The sequence below is a fragment of the Carcharhinus amblyrhynchos genome, chromosome 2 (genome assembly GCF_965287045.1).
Source record: "Carcharhinus amblyrhynchos chromosome 2, sCarAmb.v2.hapA, whole genome shotgun sequence".
Lineage (NCBI taxonomy): Eukaryota > Metazoa > Chordata > Chondrichthyes > Carcharhiniformes > Carcharhinidae > Carcharhinus > Carcharhinus amblyrhynchos.
The window spans coordinates 77,109,686-77,136,762 of NC_137325.1; the positions used below are offsets into that span (position 1 = coordinate 77,109,686).

A 27,077-nucleotide genomic window follows, 5' to 3' on the forward strand; every position below is an offset into this window, starting at 1 on the left:
GCTAAATAAACAACAGCAAGGGCATCTGAAAAGCATCTTTACCTGCCTTGATGGCACGCAGAAATAAATTTTTCACTGGAGTGCCTCATTCATGAGTCTTTGCCTCTGGTTTCCGACTGCTAAGGCTGCCCTTGGGAGGAGAAGCGGAGCTTCTTGAACGTCCACTTGGATATCTGGGTTGCAGGGTCACAAAGGATGGTGGGGCAGAATGTGGATAAACACAGCAGCCACCAACACAGTGCTTCATTTTTAATGGTAGCAGTGAAAGTTTGAATAAATTTTAATATAAAACCATCAAATGATGCACTTAATTTGAGTTTTCAACAATTGCTAAAGCTCAAGTACTATACTATCCATTTGTGGGAAAGAGTTATGAGAAGGTATCTTATAATAGTAAGTGTACAGAAATAATGTAAAACTGGGAAATACTGAAAGCACTAACTGTAAAAGTTAGTCATATAAATTTTGCCAGGTTGTTCAATTTTGAAGCTCAGTACCTGTCACACATAGGTAAAAGGAAACGATGCCCTTGTATTCTATTTACAATCATTAGTATTTTTCCACAAAATCACTTTTTTTGCATGCCTGGAAAGTGATTAAATGGAAGACTCCAGAACTACACTGCTCTCTCCTTAGGCGTTTACAGCTTTTCGGGTTTAAAAGATAATCTCTCGTGGGGGTGGGGTGGGTGGTGTCGTCATTAAAATAGATGTGTGGATTGTTTTGTATTCTACATATACATAGCTTTCATACTATGTGCAAACCACTACAAAATCAACTGATTTATGAAAAATTAAAATTGTTGCTCAAACTACTCTTCTATTTGAAATCCCACTTCAGTTGGAAAGTTTCTCGAATGCTACACATGCACAAAACCTTTTACTTAATACTGGTAGCAATCACTTCAAGCACTACCACAATTTGTGTTTGCTTTATAGAGGTCCATCTATTTCAATGGCGAATTAACTGAAAGCATTTTGGCAGCTAGATTGTACCCTGCAATGGAATCAAATTAGGAAGGGACTTTCATTGGTTTGAAAGCAGAAATTTTCATATCAATCATATTCTGAGGAAAGGGATATTCTAAATAAAGTTCTTGTGTTGGTATACAATGAAGTGAGAAACATGATTAGCTTCAATGGAGAGTCATTTAGAAGCTGAACGGATCCTATCACTTAGGAATCAGTGCAAAGTTGCTCAATGTTAAGTGGTAGCGTAATTTGAGACTATTTCATACTGTTGTGATTTTCTAGAGTACATTATTGATTCAGCCTAAAATAGACGGTGAGAAAGCAAAATTAAACAGTGCAAAGTTAATGAAAACCAAGAGATAAAATAGAGACTGGAGAAGGTAAAATTTTGCTCATTAAAGATGGGAAAGAATTTATTGGAGACAGAAGGGGAAACATTGTGAATGGCTTCCCATACAACAGCAGCTGCTTTCTTCAATCTTGGTTGGCAGAATTCCAGAAAGTAGATTTCAAGAAGCAGCCTGGCTATGCGAGTATGGTCATTTCTTGCACAACACATATTAAACGTGTGAGCACATGCAAAAGCTTCAGGGATGTTTAATCAGGGGATCCTACCTTTAATGGTAACAAAACAAGAAGGGGGTGGGAAGAGAAGAAATAAGGAGGCAAATATTCTCACTGAATATTTGCAACTGCTCTAGGAGTATCATCAGATAGAAAATAGTTTTCCCACCATCAAGATGTGACGCTCTACACTACTCCTACAGACAGGCAGGTAAATAATGGCCTTGTTTGTTCACTACTTGCGCATTCATCTTTTGCTACTCTGGTGCATTCACACTGGCAAAATTGATTTATTCCAATTTATTAAAAGTCTGTCCCTGAAGAAGGTATTACTTTGCATTTTCCTTAATTTTCTAGCAATTCACCTTTTAAACTTAGACAGAGCTAAGTAGCTATTGTCATAACAACGTGATAGAGTCTACTCATTGTGTCAAACTCTACACTGCTTTCAGGTTTCAATGAACCTATCTAGGTGACTCTTAAGAGCTTACAGCATTGTCAAAGAAAACTGAGCTCATGAGTGCAACAAACTTTCTATCTTTTACTTTTGCTGATTTGGGGGGGGATTTTCCACCACCAACTCTGGTGCCGGGGAGGGGGGTTGCCCAAATCAGCTTTTGTGCTGCCAGAATTTGCCTGCTCAACTGTCCCTGCCCACCCCCCACCCACACCCGCTAGTGACATAACAAAGTTAATCTAATTATAAGCAAGCACCTCCACCCCCTCCCAGCATGATATCATACTGGTGGGATTTACAAATATTTTTAAAAATGGAGAAGTGGGGAACAAAACCTGCCAGAGACACAGAGGTAAATACAGCCCTCAGGGGCAAGTAACCCATCACTGTCCCCTGGAGATGCTGCTTGGGTGGGGGGGGGGGGGGGAGGTGGAGTCTGTGGTGTGTTTGGTGGGGTTGTTCCTCTTCTATTTTTTATTCTTTTTACATTGGGGCCACCTTCAGCAGCTGAGGTTTTTAGTGAAGTGGACTCATTCAGAGCCAGCTTGCTGGCTTCATGGGACCCACCCCTTCACTTTTTTCTGCTCAAATCTTTGAAAAATATAGTGGGAAAAGCTGCCAGCGCAGCCAGCAGTCTACATTTCACTTTCCCCGATCAAGGTCACACCTAGACCAAAAATGAGAAAATTCTGCCCATAGTCTTGTATCGAAGAGTGATCTCTGAGAGATTAGATAAAGCCTTTAGGACAACTTTTTTTTAATTAACAAAGTAGCATAGGTGTGTTTCATGCTGTGAAACAAACCAGTTTATTAATTCAACAGACAACACAATGTTAGTTCACAATAATAGTTCAAGTTTAAGTTAAAATTTAGCATGTCATATGTTTTTCATGAAATGTTCTCCAATATATTATTTACACAAGAGGTTTGTACCATATTGAACAAGTTTTACATGCTGTGTTGTAATTTGTTTCAGCAGTAAACCTCCCATAATAAATATACATTAATACCTGACAAATTCTAGCATTCCTCATGAACTCACTGTACTAGTTCAATCTAAGACAATTTGAAACATAGTAAGCAAACAGTAAATTGTACTTGAAAGTTAATGCTGGTGCTTTTACGAGCTTATGTCTCAGCAGATCAAACTACAAAGCAACTCTTAATATAGATATCTACACAAATATATATACACAAACACACACTTGTGACAATTCACATTAAAATCATTCAGATACAATAAATTAATCCAGAGCATCCATAAACATAAATTGGAATTTTGATATGAAGTGGTACAGGGGGTAATGTCATGTCAAACATTCAACTTCTATAACCGGTACACAAATCCAACATGCATACTATCTGTCTATAGAGATTGAAATACTAGCAAGACTAAAATCTTAATGCATGTACAGTGAGGGAATCCTGGTCTGGGGTTCCATTATCGCTGCATCCAGCCTAATCAGCAAGCACACCATCTACCAACAAGCCAAATGCACGTGTCACCCAGTTTCCTATGCAGGTGTTTATTGCCAACACTACTTACACCAATTCTCTGAACACATGATTTCCATTCTGCTGCTTTCCGTTTCCTTTTAGAGCTATTCCTCATATTCGATGGATGTGACATTACCAGCCATTCGTGCCACATTCCCGGTGCAGCAAAATTACCGTTCAATGCAGATGGATGGGAAAATCTCGCTGGCATGAATGGCCATAACATCTCAGCCTGTTGTCTCAAGTAACTGCAGATTTAAACAATCAAATTTGTGTTCTGTATTGGGTCAAACATCATTAAATTTACTCAGTATTTCAGTAATTATCTACATTATTAAACTAATGATTTTGTGGGCAAATCATCATCTAAAAGTATTTGTCTCCCATGTAATTTTCTATTCATGGAGCTGGATTAGTTTGTGATTTCAAAAGCTTTGTTTCTCTAAAAGCTAAGCAAAACCATTTGCACTCCACACCAACAGTTCCAAAGAATTGTATCTAATGAAAGTCACTTATATTTTTAATGATTTATTGCTGTAACTCTCCTCATTTACTTCCAGATATTATAAAGTAAGGAATAAGCAGAATGTATCCTGTGTGTGTCTCAGAACAACTTTTGTTTTAAAGTATCAGCAATGAGAGACAGACATGCCATCATGAGGATTCTTTCAAAGTCATGCAGAAATTGCAATTTTATCAACAGGATTCAATTGCTAGCCACCTGCTCATGGCTGAAGATCAGACAGCTGGCAAAGAATAATCTGCCGGGGGTTGGTTTGCTTGCCTGATTCAATTTTCCAGGCAAGGATAGCCAGCGCTTGTGTCCAAAACAGTGGGTAGTAGCTGCTTACATATGCCAATTGGGTTCTAAGCTTGATGCAGAGTTCCCAATTGCCATTTGTTCCCAGGTGTGGAGTAACCTAATCAATACTCCTTAAAGATACCACTAGAAGTCACTTCAAAGTAATCATTCATGTTCATCCAATGAAGCGTGTTCTTGCTCCCATCCAATGTTTAAAAAAAACTCCTTTTTCTTTGAACCCGAGAATCCCTGCCATGCAAGAGGAGGCCATTTGGCCCTTAGAGTCTGCACAGACTCTCCAAAAGTGCACCTTATGCAGGCCCAAACCCCACTCTATTCCCCATAACCCTGCATGTTTATCATAGCTAATCCACCTAACCTACACACTTTTAGGCACTGAGGAGCCAATCCACCTAACTTGCACATCTTTGGATTTACAAAGCCAATGTGCAGAGTAGACAGGGCAAGCTCTCATTAATCTCCTTGCTGGCTTCAAAAACCAATTCAAATTCTAATTGAATCCAATTCATGGTCCCCACAAAAGAGCCAGGTGTAGCAGAGCATCTTCTTAATGCATGAAGCACAATAATTAGATTTAAATATGATTTGAATTCAAAAATGGTCCCAATATCCTGACTATGGCCATAGGCTGCTGTCAGGAATGTAGAAATGCCACACCTTCTTTGGACCAAACTTCAAAATCTCTAGGATCCTATTCACAGCCTGTCCAATCAATTGCTCAGCCTATATTCAATCTTGGTCTCTCACTCTTTCTCTGGACCTCCAGGAAGTGGTACAGATATGTTGGTTGGGAATAACATTAACCTAACTTTCACACAGTAAGTGATATGATTAAATAGAAATACCTGTTAATTTACTTTCGTTTTCCCGTTGTAGAAGTGTAATCCTGCATTTGCGCAATAGGAATGAGGAGCTCACCATGTCAGGAATTACAGCCACAGGTCTGCTTGCTTTCAGCATAGGTTACAACACCCCAAAAACCAGCTCTCAAGTAATTTGTCAGTCAGAAAGTCGATTCAACTTCATTAGTGCAAAATATTGCATTGATGTATCCTAGCTTCTCAAGGAAACTCTTCAACCAGCAGTGTGCCGTAGTCATTGAGTGAGTCAATATGCAACCATGTGTGTAGATAAATGGATTTTAAAAAAAACTATGACCTATTGAACTAGCATGGTCAAAAGCAGGAACGGTAACATGATCATTGTACTGGCCTGTGCTGAATTCCATGAAACAATTCCATTATTAACTCAATCAACGTACAGCATTGTGTTGTTTTTTCATCTATTGCAATTCTTAACCTCCAATCTTCAACGAGAGGCCAACATTTGTCAAACATGTAAAAAACCATTTAGACAAGACTTAATGCTGCCCATATCTGATAGCATGGGCAGCATTAAATCTTATCCAAAAATTTAAAGTACAGAGGAAAATGAAAAGTGATTTTGAAAAAGGATCTAGACATCAGCTTAGATTGTCAATACTGGACTATACAAAAAGAGGATAGGAAAAGGGGGAGGTGGCAGGGAAGGGGGGGGAAGGGGAGAAACAAGGGAAAGAATAAGAGAGGGAGGGGGAGGGTAGAGGGAAGGGGAGGGTAGAGGGAAAAGGAGGGGAAGGGAAATTTTAATACTACAGGTGTTGAATAGTTTATCTTGTTATATTCTGCATCTTATATGTTTGTCACCAATTTTAACGTGTAATTATCTCAAGTCACGTTATCATGAGCTTCAATCGCATCAAAGGTTGCAGGAAAATTAGAGTCAAACAGAATGGTCTCATGACAGGCACTGATTAATGTATTATCTGTAACCCGTCTGCTCAGAGTACTGTCTTGCAGCCACTCCTAGATTCTGCGAGTTGTCAAGCTGCATAAACCAGTGAATATCAGATGTTTGCTGATATTTGTTGGGGAGTGGAGTTAGCATCCAGAGAAAACACAAAGAGAAACAGGTTAAATCAATCTAACTGTGATTGTTCCACAGCACACATTTCTTCTTCCAAATCAACATATTCTGGAACACAACAGGGACAAATTTCACATCCAGAGGTTTAGTCATATTTCATTGGAGCACACTGCACCACCAGCTGATTCCAGAGGGTCTGCTCAGCAAACTCACTTGAGAAGAGGTCCCAGGCCAGTATCCCCAGAATGTATTGAAGAGCTGTGAAAGAATTATTCTGTTTTCAGACAGCTTGATTGCTAATGCTGAAACCACACCGGAGGCAATGATTTTGCATGTCACTCTGAAAAACGCAAGTTCCAAACTGCAAGATGGGCCCAGTACTACTGCTGCCTGAAGGTAAGGCACCAAAATTGAAGGAAGGTAATTTTTAGAAACTTATGCTTTTGCAAAATGTCTCTGGTGTATTGGAGGCACTGTGAATCCCTGGATTTACCAGAGAGCACTGCTTCAGCCCCAGTTATGACAGAGGAATAGGTGACCAACCCACACAAGGGCTACACATGCTCTGTGTAATGCCCTTTACCAACTTGAAGCCAGACTTCGTCATGCTCCTTGAAAGTCACAAGAGGCTCTCTGGAAGGCCAACCAAGCCACCCAGCATTTCTCTGCAAGAAGATCAATGCTGTCCTACATGCTGCTCCATCAAAGTCCTCTGCAGTTTAATTCAATTGTGACCACATCTCCTGTGAGCTGGCAAATGAGTTAACCTTTCACTCTGGGCTGTCTGCAGCCTACTTGTGCCACGTGTTGATCCCAGATTCAATACACATGTCCAAGAAATGTGCAATGCCAGTATCTGAGCTGGTGGCTGTGAATGTCATATCTAGTGACAGGGTCTCCTCATTAATGCTGTGCTGCTGCTCATTCTCTCCCCACTGGGTGGGGTAGTGTTTGAGCAGGAGGCAGCTCCCGGTTGTCTGCATGTGGGAGATCAGAAGGTTGGTTGGTGTGGAAAGGGGGAGATGAGCAGGAAGCAAGAGGTCCGTGGTCACATCATCTGCAGCATGTCCATCAGGATGAGGGCAAGCTGGGAGTTGAGAAGGGGCTCAAGGCAAGAAAAATGTCAATATCTCCAACGTTCTCAGCGATGCCGAATACCACAATCGGAACTCACTTCATGATGCTGAGAGTTGGGCCCAGGAGATGCAGAGGTCCTTTTAACCTGCTGGTTATGTTCTTCTCCCTCTTGTGTTCCAATTTGTACTGCAAGAGAGAAGACAGAATGTCAGCGATAATGTGCTGCTGTGTTTGGTTGGTGGCTCTGCCATAAGACAAATAGCTGGTGATATGTGAAGGCAGTGAAAGGCGTCTGTGAGGCTGGCAACACTGGGAGGTTTGCGAGGGTGATGCGGAGTGTGTGACTGTTTGGAGTGAGTCCGCAGTGCCAGAGAGTGATGCAAGGGGGTATGTGTGCATTGAACAGCCTGAGGAGGTTGGTGCTGTGATGGGCAGTATTGTGTTAAAATTCATTCACTGACCTTGGCCACCCATAAGGTCATTTGACCTCTTGTGGCACTGCTGCGTGGTCCTCCAATCCAAATACAGGGAACTGACATCCCTGTCTATCTGGTTCCACTCTGTACGAGAAAGGTCCTCCAAAACATCCTGAACCCCAAGCAACCATGGCACCTTCACTTGCCCAACTCCACCACTAATGCCTCCTGTGCTGAATACATCTTGGATTTTGGAAGCCTCTTTCTTTGCCCTGGTGTTTCATTTTCAATATTGTAAGTTCCAGCAATATTACTCCATACAAAAATGTTTCCTTTAAAAGGGGGCATACTACCTTTAGGAAAGGCAACTGGCTGCAACATTTACTGTGTTGCTTGGCCCCTGCTGAAAGCAGAGGCAAACAGCAGTGCCACAAGGATAGCAGCAATCAGAAACACTCACAGCCTGACACTACAATTCATGGTAGCTAGGTCAGAGTACCAATGTTTTGGGTTGCCCTCTTCCAATGGTGCACATAGGTTGTTAAATCATGAACTCCATGACTGAAAAACATGGCAGACAAATTTTTTAGCCCAACCATTTCTAAAACTAATGCTTCAAGAAAATTAATTTGTAAGTAAAGCCCACCAATTGGCATTCCTAAGGAAATGCATTGAGAATTCAGTGCTTCTAAAAAAAAATCATTATGGACAGGTTGACTGCTAATTGTTTCAGCAGATTGGACGTTTCATTACTTTTGATCTGGGAACAGTCATACAAATAACAATTTGTACTTGTACAGAATCTTATTGGCAGGATGAAGTAGTAAACAATGGACATGAGGTCAGCATTGGACGAAAAGGATTCTTGCAGGATTGGAGGAGGGTTACGAAGCTGGGGAGAGTTGAGGCTTCAGAAAGATTTGAACACAAGAATGAGTACTATAAAATGATGTTCGGACACACACTGTAGGTCAGCGAGCACAGAAATGGTGAAATGTTGTGAATTAGGATATGGGCAGCAAAGTTGAGTGAACTCAAGTTTATGGAGAGTGGAAAGTGAGGGCAGATTAGGGAAGTATTGGAATAATCAAGAAAGAAACTCAATGCTCATGTCTATTGAAATTATTTACACTTTCTGACATAGACTAAACTATATCAAATTAATTCATCTGGCACTTCACATTGAAAATTTCCTTCCTGTTACTATTTTTAGTTCATAACAGTTTTATGAGCAGTGTGGTGGCACAGTGTTAGATACTGTCAACACACTGAACTACAAAGTGCTTAGATGTTGGTTAACAACCAACATTTTCCAGTGGGTAACTTTTATATCAAATTGTAGGTCATAACATTGTAAGAAAGTCACAGAGAATCACACTGAAGAGCTCTGCTGCACTTGCAAACAGTACAGTATAGAGAAGAAAACATGATTATAATAATGCCTTGTCATAAGGGCATGGCAGGGGGTGAGAGGGGAAAAGGAGAAGAATGGGAACAAATGAAAAGGATGAGTGAGTCAGCCAGGACTGATCTCTTGCACTTTCTAGTAGTCAGATTCCTGGGAGAGAGAAAGAAAAGAAACATTTCATAAGACTTAGAGACTGCAACAACTCATTAAAGGAGTGACAAACAATTCTTTTCAGCTAGTTTTCCAGAAACAGACAATCTGAACTTACAAAAATAAGCAGACCTTTCTCCTCCAATTATTTCTTAAATTTCAAACGCTTATAATACAACTTCATCTGTTGAATAATCTGTACCTGTCCAAAATTTCCCAATTTGTTTAAGAAACAAAATTAGGCTGGCTGATTTTGTGCTGCATTCAACATAATGCCTTGCCACTAATGTTGCATCATGAAAAGTAATAGAGAATATGAAACATATTTTATATACAGTAACCAATTTTCACTACAAAGTAGCCACCTGTTTGAAACAGTGCTGCAATTTTGTTATTTTTTTCATTTTTGAAACAGTCCTGTAACATTTAGTCAGTTTGTAAATTGAGTCAGTCAAAACTTACAAATGTTCAAGCTTGTCTTCTTATTCAAGTCACTATTCCCACTGTAATTCCGTGTAACCAGGCTTATACTGAATTACATTGTTGTTTGTTTGATTCATCACATTTGCCAAAATACTGGCTAACTCTAGCTGATCTACAGTGCATCAGTCAGGAAATCATTTTGCTGTAGATAACAAAATTTTCCTATTCTATCAATCCATTTTAGGCAACTAATTTAATCAGAAGTATACTGGCATGTAATCAAAACCTGCAGTTTGCAATTTGATGTAGAAGTTAACAAATGAGAGGAAAAATTACTTACATAACCATTAACTGTGAATTAATATTGCATGCAGGAGTAGAAAAGGAAATTGGTATTAAGAGATTTTTTTAAAAAAAATTAAAAAGCATCCTATCCACCTCACTGGATGAGATTGCACTTCAATGTCAGAAGGCCAAGTTTGCTACAGAGGCACATCCCATAAGACATTTCTGATGCTAATTCCTAGACATATTGTAATACTTGTTGCATCTCTTTACAGACAAAATGCGCACTACAATATTATTTTTATTCCAATGTCATGGAAGTCATTTATACCGGCTTGACTTGCTCCATGTAATTGACAGGTGGATGTGTCATATGTTGACATGAAAAAACAGACCAATGCAACTACCAAGCTTGCTCCATTAATGTTAATGGGGTAACTTTGCACCCACCAATAATGCTATCACCTGGAGACGCAAAGAAATTCAGAAAAAATATGGGGTTGTTCCCCAATGGCTCAAATCAAGCTCCATGGACTGATGTCCATGAAATTTCAAATGTTAAACTACTTATCCTTATAATACTTTCCTGCATCATCAGCAACTATTGAGATAGATGATGCTTTTGAATCAACAAATAAAGAGCTGCATCCTATACATAGCTCCAGATGCCTTGGGAAAAGGAGGACAAATAGCTTCCTGGATAGGAGAGACTCAAGCTGCCAGGGCTGATCCAGTGTGAAAAGACTGCCAGAAACAGAAATCTCTCAAAAAGATGAAACTGTACAAGGAAGGCAGGAGTGAGAGGAGAACTCTTGGTCCACAGAGCTGCTCTTATCAGAGTTCTTGCATCCTTCATTATTGCCCTAGCTTTATTTAAAAGGCACAGTCAACTTATTTCCCTACTAGCTATGACTAGAGTCGTAGAGGTTTACAGCATGGAAACAGGCCCTTTGGCCCAACTTGTCCATAGTGCCCCTTTTTTTTTTAAATAAAGCCCCTAAGCTAATCCCAATTGCCCGCAATTGGCCCATATCCCTCTATATCCATCATACCCATGTAACTATCTAAATGCTTTAACAAAAGATAAAATTATATCCACCTCAACTACTACCTCTGGCAGCTTGTTCCAGATACCAACCTCTGAGAAAAAACTGCCCCTCTGGACGCTTTTGTATCTTTCCCCTCTCACCTTAAAGAAATCCCAGCAGTATTTTTCACAAATCTGTAATCCTCAAAGTTATATTTACATCAATTCAACAGCAAAAATCACTGTCACTGTCTGAGTGGAGTTTGCGCATTCTCATGTCTACGTGGGTTTTCTCTGGGCTGTGGGAGGAAACCAGAACACCCAAAGATGTGCGGGTTAGGTTGATTGGTCATGCTAAAAATTGTCCCTTAGTGTACTAGGATGCTTAGGTTAGAGGGATTAGCAGGTAAAATATGTAAGGAAAGGGGGGTAGGGTCTGGGTGGGACTGTGGTTGGTGTAGACTCAATGGGCCTCTTTCTGCACTGTAGGGTTCTATGATTCTATGATTCCAAATATTGTAGATACCAGAAATCTGAATCAAAAACAGAAAATGCTGGAAATACTCAGGTCAGGCAGCATCTGTAGCAAGAAACAGATCAATGCCCTTTATCAGATTTTGGCCTGCTGTGTATTTCCAGCATTTTCTGTTTTTATTTCGGTTTACATATTAATCTAAATGTGCTGGTTGACTCTGGTTCAAATACACGGTTTGTTCTGGGAGGAACGAAAAAGCCTTTTCTAATTTCTACCTTTACTCAAACTTCTAACTTTTGTACTTGCATTCTTGAACTGTACTTTTTTGGTCAAGTTACCACAACTTTTCCTTGTTATAAAACAACATGTGATAATAATAGATAGAATGACATTTTCATACTCTCTTCAATACTGCTGGCAAAGATGATACAATTGCACAAATCTTAAAAGCAGTTGCTTGTATTAGATCAAAAACAGACTTGTGTTCAACTGTGATCGACCCTGTTCTTTGGGATAAATAAAGTGAAGACTGTAAACCAACATGAAGGAAGGAGGATTGGAACCAGGTTCTGTGGTAGATGATATATCCTGCTTTTTTTTGAAATGAACTATCATAGATGGAGGAATATACTTCAACAACTCATTTATGTAAATACAAACACATTTGCAGTTGAGCTGCAATGATGGACAACCATTTTAGGAAAACAGGAAATTCAAATAACAGAGGAAATACTGTTCTGTTATATTCTGAAATGAGGTTAAATTGCAATAATTTAAATTTGATCAATCAGCCTCTTGGCTGAGATTTTCATACCTAAACTGTCTAAACTTTGGGCCAATCCCAGAAGCAGCATCTCATCAGAACTCCCACTCCACTACAGATGAACATTAGCAAGCAGAATTGAAAACTCCCCATTTTGTGAGAACAGTGGTGTATTTGAACAGGAAGCTGTGGTAGCAGATTCTTAATGATATCACTAAAGGTACATGGATGTCTGAATAACTGAGCTATGGATCTTTCTGGGATCCATTCTAAACACACTGTTTTCAGTAGCTCTGCAAGGAAATGAACACACAAGGGTAAACAAAGGCCTGAACATTAAGGCTCAAGGTTTCACTGCAATGAAGATGGAGGGAATATAATCTCCATTAATAATATGTGAATTGGAAAAACAGGATGAAAAGCTCAGCAAATGGTTATGCAGAGAATATAGCTAAGCAACTGACTTTTGCGAAGATACATCTTAACAAGCAGTTAACAGCTTAAATAGAGAAGGGGGGGGGGGAAGATGACAAGACAAATAAAAACAAATGAAATAATAAGATTCAAAGAAAAGTGCAAGCCTCAAGCATAACTAGAAATTAAGAATATGTTTAAATTTAACTTTTTTAATTCTCTGTGGATATATAAGGTTGCTGGATCAAAATCCTGGAACTCCCCACCCCTCCCTAATAGCACTGTGTACCTACATCACATGGTAATTCACCATCATCTTCTGAAGAACAGTTAGGGATGGGCAAAAAATGCTGGCCTAGCTAATGTCACACATCCCATGGAAGAATAAATGAAAAATGTCAGGGATTGCAAAATAGCCAACGTAACATCACTATTCATGGTGACAGGGAGGTCAAGCCAGGTAACTATAGATCAGTTAGTCTGTCATCATGACTGGCCAAACGGAGTAAAGGATAGTCGAACAGAGCCATCGTGGATTTGTTAAAGGCAATTCAAGTTTGACAAATTTGATAGGCATTTTCGCTGAAGGTTTTTTTTCTAAAATATGATAACGTAATGTTGAGTATGTAGATTTGCAGGTGATCAATAAAATGTCATAGCAGCCTAGCTGCAAAAGGTTTGAAAGGAAAAAGTAGAAAATGAGCACTCAATACAAGGAGTGGAGAAACAGTGGCAAAAAAACGCTGAAAATCTCAATGAAACTACTTAAGTCTCCAAAAAATAAACCAACATTTTGCATCTTATAAATTAGGGCCAAGTGTACACCAGCAAATAGTCATGGTTGGGTTACAATTAGGGTAATGACAGCTGATTTGGATCTCACATTCTGGAAAAAGTAACCGTAGACACCATTCAGTACAAATTCACTGGGGTGATGCCAGTGAAAGAAACTATAGCAGTGGAGAGGGATGAAAGACTGGGAGCATTTCCACTAGAGCAGAAAAAAGGTTAATAGGAGATTTATTGGAATATTCTGAAAAAATTTGATAGCGTGAATAGGACAAGGCTGTTGAGGAGTCAGTGCCTAGGGACCATCAATTTAAAACTAAGAATGAGGAAAGAAGGTCAGAAGAAATATATTTATGTTGTGAGTTAAGAATGGAACATTTAATCACAGGGCATACCTCAGCCAGTAGCCACCATACATTTTAGATGAAAAATAGATCAACATTTGCAGAAAAGGAAGATTAATCTCTATAAGAAGAGAAAAGAGCAATGAGATTAGTTTTAAATTACTCGAGCAAGAAGCAGACCCAAGCATGTTAGTCAAATTGATTTCCTTCTGCTTTGTAAAATTATATGGCTCCCATAAATTTGGAAGGCTAGAAAACCTTCAATAATTTCCATATGCAAGGCTGCAACACAATTTGAAGGGATTGAATAGTTTAATTAACATGAGGTTGGGTAAGAAAATGGCTGCAACAGAGCCTTATCATATTGGTCGAGGAGGCATCAACACAGTCTGAGTCACCATGGTTTAGTTGTACACAGCTCTGATCATACACCTTGAGCACAACTATTTACTTACTTTGCACTATTATTGCAATAAAATGCATCAAGGCAATTCACTGGAGCATTATTATACACAATATGACACTGAGCCACATATGGTGATATTAAAGCAGATGGCAAAAAGCTTGGTCAAATAGTGTCACAAGTAGGCTTACATTAACACTACAATGAAGTTACTGTGACAGTCCCCTAGTCACCAAATTCCAGTGCCTGTTCGGGTACACTAAGGGAGAATTTAGCATGGCCAATGCACCTAACTAGCACATCTTTCAAACTGCGGGAGGAAACCAGAGCACCCAACGAAAACCCATGTAGAATGTGCAGATTCCACACAGACAGAGAATGACCCAAGCCAGGAAGCAAACCCGGGTTCCTGGAGCTGTGAGGCAACATTGCTAACCGCTGATAGGTTTTATGGAGTTTATTAAAGGAGGAAAGTGAGAAAATGAGATAGAGAGGCAGGGAATTCTAGAGCTTAGTTCCAGTCTGGTCACCAAGACACAAAGGAAACACCTTCGAACAACTGCGTTCATCTCTAGTCCAAAATATTAAGTTTGAGGAAAGCTCTAATACAGAGGGAATGCAAGATGGCCTAAAACAGATTTCCAAATACTAAATGGAAAAAAAAATATTTATCTAGAGTGCTATTTCAACTTAAAAGATTGCAAGACACAGGAACTAAAGTACAAACTATTGAAAGGTAAAGGAAGAACAGTTAGGAAGCACTTTTGTAAACAATATATAGTTTTCTCATTAGAACAGGCAAATATTCTTCAGTCATTCAAGAGGTAGCTAAATATTTGATGAGGATCATACATGTCTACAGAACGATGAGTTAAATGAAGCAAAAATGGTTTCTCCATCATCTTTAACCTGTACATATCTGAAATGGGTTTCTTTTAAAAGGATACAAAAGGGGGAAATGGTTCAGAATAAAGGCAGTGAAGGACAAAAGCAGTCTAAAATAGTATGGTCTAGGCACATTTTGCAGAATCTTACCTCAGGACAGTGAGCAATACATTTAGGAAGGCTAACAAGACAAAAAAGATTCCACAGTGAATGGTAGGATTCTGGAAAATACTTAGATAAGAGGGACCTTGAAGTTCATATCTACAGCCCCCTGAAGACAGGGCAGGTAGATAGGGTGATTAAGGAGGCATATGGGATATTTACCTTTATTAGCCAAGACACTGAACACAAGAGCAGGAAGGTCAGGCTGGTATGAAATGTTGATTAGGCCACAACTGGAGTGCTGCTTGCAGTTCTGGTCACCACATCAGAAAAAGGATGAGATTGCACTGGAGAGGATGCAAGAGAGTTACCATGATGCTTTCTGGGCTGGAGGATTCGAGCTACAAAAAGATTGAATAAGCTGGGGTTGTTTTCCTTGGAGCAGCAAGGGTTGAGAAGAGACCTTAAAGAGGTATATAAGATTGAGGACATAGATACAGTACATAAAAATGCACTTTTTCCAAGGGTCAATAACTTCAGGGCATAGATTTACAGTATGAGGTAGAAGGCCAAGAGGGAAGTAGAGGAAAAATTCTTTCACAGAGGGTGGTGGAAGTCTGGAATTCATTCCCTGAAAGGGTAGTTGAGTCAGAAACTCGCAAAACACTTGAGAACTATTTAGATATTCACTTGTGCCGCCGTAACCTCCAGAGAAAAGCCCTCGAAAATTGAATTAGTGTAGGTAGATCTTTGTTGACCAGCGTGGACACAACAGACACAATGGTCTCCTTCTCTACTGTAAATGTCCATGAATCTATGAAGATACTCAAAAGGATAAGTGAAAGAAAATAGAATGAAAAAGGGCAATGAGGAGTACAAAAGAGCTAATGTCAAAGAATCAGAAATAATAATCCAGGAATGAATAGCATTAATTAGAGTGAAGGTTGGGCCTGATGTTGCAGCCTTGATTAAATGGTTCAGCTTTAAAACTTTCAGATGAGAAGAAAAAAAAGGAGCAATGATATTAATCAAGGGTAAAATAATAGCCATTAAAAAGAAATAGTCTGGATTGAGTTAAGAAATAACGTGGGGCCTGTTAACTCACTGGGATCAGGTTATATACCACTGATGAATTACACAATTTAGCTGGTTTGCAGGCAGTTTAGAAATGCTCGCAGCATTAACAGTTTTGACAACAGGGAATTTGAACTAACCTAATTGGACTGAGACAAGACAAAGTTTGACATCAAAATAGGGGTTTCTGGAAGGTATTGAGGATTTAGTATGTTGAATGTTCCATGAAGGAGGAAGCAGAGCTAGATGCGGTTGAGTAATGATGCAGAAAAGGTATGATAGTGAACAGTCAGAAATAGTGGGAAATAGTAACAAAAACATAATTTGTTTCATATTTACCAGTAGGTTCATATTGAAACAAGGTAAGGTTAACTCAATTTCTTAAAGTCCTTTATACTTGATTAACTTTCCAGATCATGAAGAAACATTGTAGAACCATTTGAATTCTGGAGTTATCAACTCTCAATCTATTTCTGGACTTTCAAATCCCACCAGAAAGAATGGCGCATTAAAAAGGAGCCATTCTGAACTACCAGCCTTCTCAAAACACCATCAGCCTGGGCTGCCCTTTCTGGACTTGTCCAGAGCCTTCATAACCAATTTAACCCTCCTCTCTGCTGATTTCCTGTTCTCACCATGACAGCTGGTGTTGCTACAACTGCTTTCAACTTGAACTTGAAAGTATTTACACATTTCGAATTAAGTCTAAATTTTGAGCAGTGGTAATAGAAAGCCGATGAAAGAGCAAGAGCAATAAGGTAGAGGGGATCCTGAAGTGTTTCTTCACCTCGTAAGTGGTAACATCATGAAATAGAATGCCCATTATAGTACTCTCATCCAAAGATTTCAGTGGGATAATGGCCATACACATTCTACATGATCTACTCCCCCCAATTACTTTCCCAGAGTTGAAGAGAAAAATTGGCAACCATGCCCTTCTCTCCTCCCTCACCTCTTGCTAGAAATCCACTCCAGAATTAGCATGGTCATTTCAAGAACCTGAATGCCTGGTACCTGAAACTTCAAATCTTGGGATGTTTACAACACTTTCTAATAGCAAAATAGGATTTGGTATTGCCCTCTTTACAGCAGTAATAAACTTCTGAGAGTGTAGGACTGATATTGTTTAGTTTGATAGGCAAATGACCATGTGCAATGATAGAACAATCTTTGTGTAATTTATTTTTACTCCATACTGCATGGATCATTAGCTCTACACATTTAAATAATGGCTGGTAGATTAACCCATGTAACATTTTGTAGTAAAGCCCACACCAAAGTAGGCAACAGTCTGGTGTAACCATGTGCAGGTCGTCAATGAGAAGTAAAATCATCAACAGCATTCAGAGACTAATTTTGAAGCCTATTCTCTCACCTTTGTCCCTGTCATACTGAAGGTCTTCTGCTGAGCATGGGCTTCCCTCCTGAGATCCATTCGGGTAGAAAGGGGAGACACATGGTGAGTGGCTGCTGCAGCTACTACTGCGCTCTTGGACAGAGGGTGTCTGTGTGTCAATACTGCGAGTACTGCTGCTACGGTAGTGGGAAGGGAAAGGTGCTCGGTGGCCATCAGGAATCTCCAGGGGCTAGAACATAAACGAACAGTGCTACATTATAATAACAGCAGCAGCAAGGTTAATGCTAATCTTTCCACAGAACTCAAGATTATAAATCTTCCATGTGCAAGAACTCACACACAACACGTGCATGTCTGAAAGGGAGCAAACTTCCCAAAGACCTGTGTCAACTTAAAATCTGTTACATTTATTGTCAAACTAAAATTCACAGATGTAACACTAGCCTCAACTGTATTTGTACGAAATTAAGGCCAAAGCAGAGCACTGAAACACAGTGTTTCTTTTGATTATTTCACAGAAAACCACACAATGTGAACGCAACTGATGGGATTTCAAATAAACACACTCACCAAAATGCCTCATATGATACAATTCTTTCCGAATACTGAGGCATTTCTGCTGGTGAGTTAAAGGGACAGCAACAGACTTGTGCGTTTATTCTACAGTTATATTCATAGACATTAATTTATCAGCCTTCAAAAGGTCCCAGAAATGCAATTAATCAGAAATGCTTAACCCCTTTAAAAAGATAAATGGCACTCTATACTGCTAAGATCACTACTCAACATGATCTGTAATGCAACAACTTCAAAGGGAACGACCCCAATTTTAGAATGCAGATCAGTGTCACTCATAATGCAGTAAATCCCATTTGACATTGAGTTTGGGGAAGTGTTATCCTTTAGGTCTTATGGCATCTCATTGCTTGCAATACTCACTGGAGAAGCACTAGTGCAAATTTTTCATTCTACCTTATTCAAAGGTTTCCAGACAAACCAAGGAACATATTAAGACTTCATCAAGCCCCCTTTGAACTAAGGCGTGTAAATTACAACATCTCAGTAGCGGTGCGATCCATTTCAACAGACTGCTTCAATCAAAGCCTACAGACATTCATTTCAAGTGCGCTGGAAATGAGTTGGTACTTGAAAAGCAGCTCCCTTAGCTGAAGCCAACCGAGTTATAAATCCTTCCCTCCAATGCTGTGGTTGGTACATGGTATCAACAGGCAGCCAAAGTGAAGCAGTCATATGCAATGCAATTTCCAGTCTCAGCCCCAGGGGGCAGAAGTGGTTTATTATTTTAATATAAAGCACATTTATCAATGAAGTGAAAATGCAATCAAACCCATTTTGATTAGTCAAATATGATATGGCAGGTAGATAGATATCTGTACATACTCATAATTCTAAACATGAGTGATGTCCAGATATGCAGGCAGATTACCTTTCAGCAATTCTCCATTAAGCTGGAGTCATTTGACTTTAATGCTGCAATTACTTAGAACAAGCTTAACATCTTTACTCATTTAAAACTAATCAAAATTGAGAAAGCAGAGGCTAGCTTTAAAAGGAGAAATACTGTTAGAAGTTTAAAAAAAAAATCACAATACTATCAATAAAAGTCTACAGCATAGACTTTTCTCGTGAAAGATTAATGCCAGGAAGAATTTAGGACTTGCATTCTCCCTGCTCCCAACTGAAATACAGTTTTCATCTATTAAAACACAGCTTTCACATACTGTTGGTGACCTAGCTTCAAGTCTTGAAAGAGATGAAGCTACTCACGTGCAATACTAGACTTCTTGAAAGTCTGTAACAAAGTTCCTCATGAAAAGCATTTGTCTGAGCTCCACTACTATGGAACGCGGGAACATTATTAAATTGGACCCAGTATTTCCTAACCAACAGAAGACCAAGACTGATGTGTGATAGGGAATCAACCTCTCAGGGAAATCCTCTCGAGTGCCCCAGGGAAGCATGCTGGGATCTTTACTTGCTATACATGAAGGACTTTCCCAACCAGCTAAAAAAAGACAGGATGTTTACTGGATAGTTTACACATCAGGAAAAACTCAAGATCCTATCAATTCACTGCATCATCATCATCTGGAATTGCAGAACCGATAGGACCAACAGGAGATAGCATTCAATATCAAAAAATGCTATGTTGCGTGCACTGCCGACAAAAAGGATCCATCAACAGGCAATTTAAAGGTTTGTCTTCAAATTCTCTGACACTCAGATACACAAATCATACCTGGGGGTTCACAATCTTCAATGAGAATTCCACATTCAGCAGATAGTATCTAAAGCAAACAGGGTTTCTAGATTTGAGGAAGAATCTTATTGCAACAAAAAGATTCAAATTGTAGCTTACCAAACATTTTTTTACCTTATCATGGAGTAGACAAGTTGTGTGCAGGATCCTTATATAGTCAGAGATATAAATAAGATTGAAGAGTATTAAAAATTTACTGCATGAATCTGCAGAATTTGAAATGGGAATGGAAATCATTGCAGCAAAGGAAGGAAAAAGACTGACCATGTTCTACAAAATATAGAATGGACAGGTGGGAACTGACAGAAACAAGTACCTGGTATTTTACAGCAGTGATAAAACACAAGGTAGCCATCCACACAAACCAAAAGACTATTTGTTTCCAAGACACTGCTGACACGATCTTTCTTCCCAAGGACAATCCCAGAGCAGAACAAGCTGCCAAAGGAAATGGCCATTGTTCCAATCATTTGAAATTGTCAAGATCTACCTTTAGATTATTTCCATTTATAAATTTTCAACAGGATAACATCTCAGTAGGTCATGCCAGGTTTAGCTAGCACTACCTATATATGAATGTTGGCGCAATATAGATGTTAGTCTGTGATAGTGACAGAACTAAAGCAAAGGCAGAACCCTGTTCTGTAATTGGCCAGGTGACGTTTCCTCCATAAACTGATTTAAATAATGTTTAGTTTTGAGGGCACTGTAGTATACATCAGACAGACACTGCAGGAGAAACCCCTTCCCATTTGTTGGTTTCTTTTGCTTACAATAGACCAAGTTGCTGACAGCAGCTACTTTTTTTTTTAGGTGAAAGTTTACCAGCCCCATGATAACAGGCAAGCAAGCCTCTGACACTTTGTGGGACCTGAGAGTCCCACAGGAAATTTCATGTTTTGCAAATTACTCAGTTGGTTACCCAGCACTGTCCTGTGCATTCTTCATCCAGCTACTTGACTGGGAAATTTGCATGGCCATGGGAAAACACTGGGGATCCACTCCAATAATTCAGCTATACTGTCTAGAGGAGGCATATGAAAGGGCATAACTAATATTTAAATCAAAAAAGTGTCCTGATAAACTTGGTGGATGATTACACAGAGGTTACTCAGACAGAATTGGGAGAATGATTGGAATAAGAGAAGTCCAATGGGAAATTGGCATAGCCCCCCTAAACTATATTGTTGATAGGTCCCCTTTCACTTATTCAGAATCCTTGAGAAAAGGAAGGTCACACTTCTTCAGAGCCAGCTGATTATGTGTAACTGGCTGGGTTTTGTTTCCAAGTCACAATTTACAACAAAGGAGAGAATAAACCTATCAAGTGTTATTAGAAAATTGGGCAGGAACTTGAAAGATTTATTCATGACTTTCTACAGTCCTCAGATACGCTGCGCTTTGACATCAGGGCGATGCTGCAATTATGTTTCATACCAATTGAAAACATGTTACTGGTGCTAGTCTAATCTCAGCTTTACCAACCCTATCATACACACTTATACAAAAGGAAAAACTTGCAGGATCTCTTCTCCATCAATTTATAATCAAGGGAAATATAGAATATCATCTACTATTTGAGTCATAGGGTCATAGAGGTTTACAGCATGGAAACATGCCCTTCAGCCCAACCTGTCCATGTTTCCCCCAGTTGTTTGCCCACCACTGTCCTGTGCACTCACATTTCACTAAGCTACTCCAATTGCTTGCGTTTGGCCCATATCCGTCTATACCCATCCTACCCATCTAACTGTCCAAGTGCTTTTTAAAGGACAAATTTGTACCCACCTCTACTACTACCTCTGGCAGCTTGCTCCAGACACTCACCACTCTGAAAAAAATTACCCCTCTGGGCCATTTTGTATCTCTCCCCTCACCTGAAACCTAAACCCTCTAGTTTGAGACTCCCCTATCTTTGGGAAAAGATGGTGAATATCTAACTGATCTATGCCCCTCATTATTTTGTAGACCTCTAAAAGATCACCCCTAAGTCTCCTAGGCTCCAGGGAAAAAAGTCCAGTCTTTCCAACCTCTGCTTCTAACTCAAACCATCAAGTCCCACTAACATCCTAGTAAATCTTTTCTGCCCACTTTCTCGTTTGATGATATCCTTTCTACAATAGAGTGACCTGAACTATACACAGTATTCCAAGTGTGGCCTCACCAACGTTTTGAACAACTTCAACAAGACATCCCAACTCCTGTATTCAATGTTCTGACCAATGAAACCAAGCATACCAAGTGCCCTCTTCACCATTCTGTCTACCTGTGACTCCACTTTCAAGGAACTATGAACCTGTACCCCTAAATCTCTTTGTCAATGGTAGGGTGTTGAGAAGAGTTATAGAGCAAAGTCCTGCCCTGGTTTGATCTACCAAAATGCGTGAACATTAATATGTATGCAAAATCTTTATCTTTCACTAAAGCAGTGGTCTACAACTTTGGGGTATCCAACTTGTACCACTGCACATGTTGCTGATGTACATTCAGCCATTCAATTTCTTCCCTACCCCTCCACCACCAGCCAGATGAGGCACGTAACAGAAATAAATTGGTGCCAAACACAACGTTTCCTGGTCAAAATTAGTTTGGCGGCTTTCAAGTGACTTTTGAAATCAGATCTTCTCAAGATCTGAAGTGCTCAATTCAGCACATTTGACTGCATATTCTTTCAAGATGCTGTCCATACAAAATTCTGCAGCTATGATTCACATGCAGGAAGAAAATTCACAAAAGCTACTTTCATTTTGCTAGGAACAGGTTTCAGATGTAATGACCAGGCAATGGCAGCATAAGTGGCAAAAATCAGATACTGGGACACTGCATCCTTGTTCCTGCTTTTCAGAAAACCATCTCAGCATTTGAAAACACAGAAAGCAGCATAACTCCAGCCCATTTCAAAGTTTAAATGTGTCCAGGTTCCCCAGAAGTCTCTTCTTTAAATAACAATAATGGAAAATTTTTAATGTTATAGAAACCCATTGCTCCTTTCTCAGCAACGAGGTTTGATTGCATACACATGCATAAAACATTTTTGGCAACAACTTGAATATCACTGCACTCAAGACCATTTTGAAATGATTTCTAATGCTTTCGTATATTTTATAAAGCAGTATATTTTTGAACAAAAAAAAAATGCTTGTTAGGAGCAGATCCATTCTGGCCACTGCGTAATATACATTACGAACACCAATCTGTGACCAGAACCTTTAGTGTAACTGCCACCTAAATACACATCAGCCAAAGCAGTATGTCATAATTAAAACATTTCAGTAAGTGTAAGTGTTTGAAAAGGTTATTGGATCAACAAACCAAATTCCAATTTCACATTCCAGTTGCAGTACAGAAGTCAGTTTTGGAAATTGCCACAATAAATCAATTCACACTTCACAAGTTGAAAGATTATTTGAGGTTGTAGTACTTGCAAACCAGGAGCTACACAATCAGACAAATGAGGCAAGACAAGGTGCAATGTTGTTCACAAAACAACGGCTTTGTATTTGAAGTAAACTGACAGCCATAAAACACAGGTCTTTTAATTTTCATGGCCAGCGTCTTATACAACACTAGCACATAATAGATACATATCGATGAAACAGTAATCGTCCATCAATTTCACATGAAAATATCATTGTATAAATCAAAAGGTTGCATGAAATTACAACAGAAAACAAGACAATTAAGGTTACAATTAATACTACAATAAGCTTTATAAATGTAGTCCATACTTTGAGGAATGCAATTACTCAGGATTTTCCTGGAAATATCATACATTAAAAACACTTTAATCACAATATTTATGAGGAGCGTGAAACAGCAAATCACCGAGAGAAAATTGTGACATCACTTGGAAGAGTGCTTTTTTAAAAAAAACGAATCTGTAATGGTACAATCTACACATTTTTAAACTTAGCAGATACTAACTTACAAAAACAAATCTTTTAACAGTCATGGTCTTAATAAGTGAAGAAATGTTGAACACTGATAGTGTTGTAGTGCCAAAAAACTTGATATCTCTCTACCCACAACCACCTCCTCAAAAGAAGTAAATAAACACAAACTGGTGGATAATGTAGCTTTTCCTCCCAAAAAGCAAAGAGACTAAGTCCTGTAGAAAGAAGTTACAGACAGAGTTTGAAACAGTCTTCATAGAGATATATAGATCAAAACCCAACAAACTTTTAAACAGACTGCCAATATAAGGACATAAAAACTGAGATAAGGGTAATAGGCCAACTGGCTGCTTTTGCGTGTTCTGCTACTTAATAAGTTCACAGCTGATCTTCTACCTCAATTTCAGCTTTCCACACTATTGCCATATTTCTTAATTCCCTATGTATGCAAAAAATCTATCACAATCTTCCTTGAATTTACTCACCATAGTTCTCAGATAGAGAATTCTAAAAGACTCACGAGTGAGAAATTTCTGCCACATTTAGTTGTAAATGGCCAACCCCTTATTCTGAATCTGTAACCCCTCATATCCTAGATTCCCTAACCATGGAAAACATTCTTGCAGCATCTGCCCTATTAAACCCCTTAAGAATTTTACGTTTCAATTACATCATCTCTCATTCTTAAAATCATAGAATCCTACTGTGCAGGAGGCGGCTATTTGGCCCATCGAGTCTGCACCAACTATAATCTCACCCAGGCCCTTTCCCTATAACAGCATACATTTACCCTAGCTAGTCCCCCAACATTAAGGGCCAATCCACCTAACCTGCACATCTTTGAACTGTGGGAGGAAACGGGAGCACGCGGAGGAAACCCATGCAGACACAGGGAGAACATGCAAACTCCACACAGACAGTGACCCAAGCCAGGAATCAAACCTGGGTTCCTGGCATTGAGAGGCAGCAGGCCCCAGGGCAATCTAGGCAATATGGTACGAGCCTCTTCATACTCTCCTCATAGGACAATCCCCTTACCCAGGAACTAGTCTAGTGAGCCTTTGTTGTATGATTACACTGAGGTTTATCAGAATTGCGAGAAAAAAATAGCATTGCTACACAGTCCACACCATAACTTGGAACTGAAGAACAATCTTTCTCAAAAGGCCACATGATGGCTTGCATAGGAAATGGAAATGCCACATTGGCACAGTAAGGCTGGGTTATGATCCACATTGTTGGGAAGAACAGATAAAGCTTTATTTTATGATAAGCTTTGTTATACCTAATGTGATGTATTAGCATGGATAGAGGTTAACAGAAAACAAAGAGTGGGGGTAAATGGGTGTTTGTCTAGTTAGCAATCAATGGCTAGTGGTGTGCCTCAGGGACCAACGTTGGGACTGCAATTGTTTAGGATTTAAACAGATGATTTGGAGTTGGGAACCAAGTGTAGTGTTTAAAAATTCGCAGATGATACTAAGATGAGTGGCAGAGCAAAGTGTGCAGAGGATATTGAAGTCTGCAAAAGGGATACAGATAATTTAAGAGAGTGGGCAAGAGTCTGGCAGATGGACTTCAATGTTGGTAAATGTGAGGTCATCCATTTTGGTAGGAATAACAGGAAAATGGGCTATTATTTAAATGTTACAAAATTGTAGCATGCTGCGGTGCAGAGGGACTTGGATGTTCTTGTGCATGAATCACAAGGAGTTGGTTTGTAAGAGCAGCAGGTAATTAAGAAGGCGAATGGAATTTTGTCTTTCATTGCTAGGGGGATGGCGTTTAAGAAGTGAGATTATGTTGCAGCTGTAGAAGGTGCTGATGAGGCCACACCTGGAGTACTATGTACAGTTTTGGTCTCCTTACTTGAGAAAGGATATACTGACGCTGGAGGGGTTATAGCGGAGATTCACTAGGTTGATCTGGAGTTGAGTGTGTTGGTTTGAGGGGAGACTGAGTAGCCTGGGGTTATACTCATTGGAATTCAGAAGAATGAGGGGAAATTTTACAGAAACATAAGATTAAGAAGGGAATAGGTAAGATAGAAGCAGCGAGGTTGTTTCCATTGGCAGGTGGAACTAGAACTACGGAGCATGGCCTCAAAATAAGGGGAGCAGATTTAGGACAGAGTTCAGGAGGAACTTCTTCACCCGAAGGGTTGAGAATCTGGAATTCCCTGCCCAATGATCCAGTTGAGGTTACCTTTAAGGCAAGGATAGATACATTGTTGAACAGTAAAGGAGTTAAGGGTTATAGTGAGCAGGCAGTTAAGTGTTGCTGAGTCCACGGAAAGATCAACCATGATCTTTTTGAATGATGGAATAGGTACAAGGGGCTAGATGGCCTACTCCTAGTTTTTATGTTAACAAGGGGTGCTTAAAACTGGAGGCTTGATGGCAAAATTGAGTGTGTTCCTTTTGCTATTATTCACATCTGTCACTCTAATGAGCACAAGGACAAACATTTTTAATTCATTTATGGGGTGTGGGCATCACTAGCTAAACAAGCAAATGGGATTTTCCACCCACCCACCCCCACCCTCACAGCAGAGCAGCAGGATCTTCTGGTCCCGCCAATGTCTACGTCATTGTGTCTCACACCCATCCCACCACTGGAAACTCCACCAATGACAAGCGGCCTTTGGCAGGACCGGAGGATCCCACTGGCAGGAAGGGCTGGAAAATTTTTCCCAGCATTTATTGCCCTTGAGATGATGATGCTGAGCTGACTTCTTAAATCACTGCAGTCCTCGAGGTGTAAGCTTTTGCATTCCATATCAGGCAATATGCCATCGGCCGATAGGATCTTCCGGTCCCACCGTTTTGTGTCTCAAACCCATCCCACCGCTGGGAACTTCACTACGGGGAGGATGGTGGAGGCAGGGGAAAGCGTCAATGGGCTTGGTAATTGTTTGGTGAGTCTTTGTTCACTAGACAAAACTGAACACAATAGGACACCCAAATGACTGATTTAACTTCAAATCCACCGGCTGTAACAAGTCAGATATCTAAAGTAAAGGAGATGAAAATCAATCATGCACTATGAATGGAATGTATTTCATTCCAGCATGGAAACTGATGCTTCCATATTTGGAGTCCGCTTTAAATTCCATTTTTATACAATGTAGATGAAACATCCTGTTGTATATAAAGTATTCCTTCTTTCCAGGAACGATTTTTTAAAATTCTCTTGATGCTTTTATTGCCAATTCCCAATTGTTTGGAGGTGATAGCAGTAACCAAATGGCTTGTTAGTTTGCTCGAGAAGGGCAGTGAGAAGTCAACTATGTTG

The 27,077-nt window shown here is 39.6% G+C and overlaps 1 protein-coding gene across 1 annotated transcript in view; it reads right to left on the reverse strand.

Annotated features, from left to right (window-relative positions):
- Window positions 1-27,077, reverse strand: part of glcci1a (glucocorticoid induced 1a) — a 201,980-nt gene that overhangs the window by 18,145 nt on the left and 156,758 nt on the right. Inside the window, exon 6 of the mRNA XM_080207613.1 lies at window positions 17,628-17,838. Within this exon, the coding sequence (XP_080063739.1) occupies window positions 17,628-17,838 (211 nt within the window). The remainder of the gene's footprint in view (window positions 1-17,627; window positions 17,839-27,077) is intronic.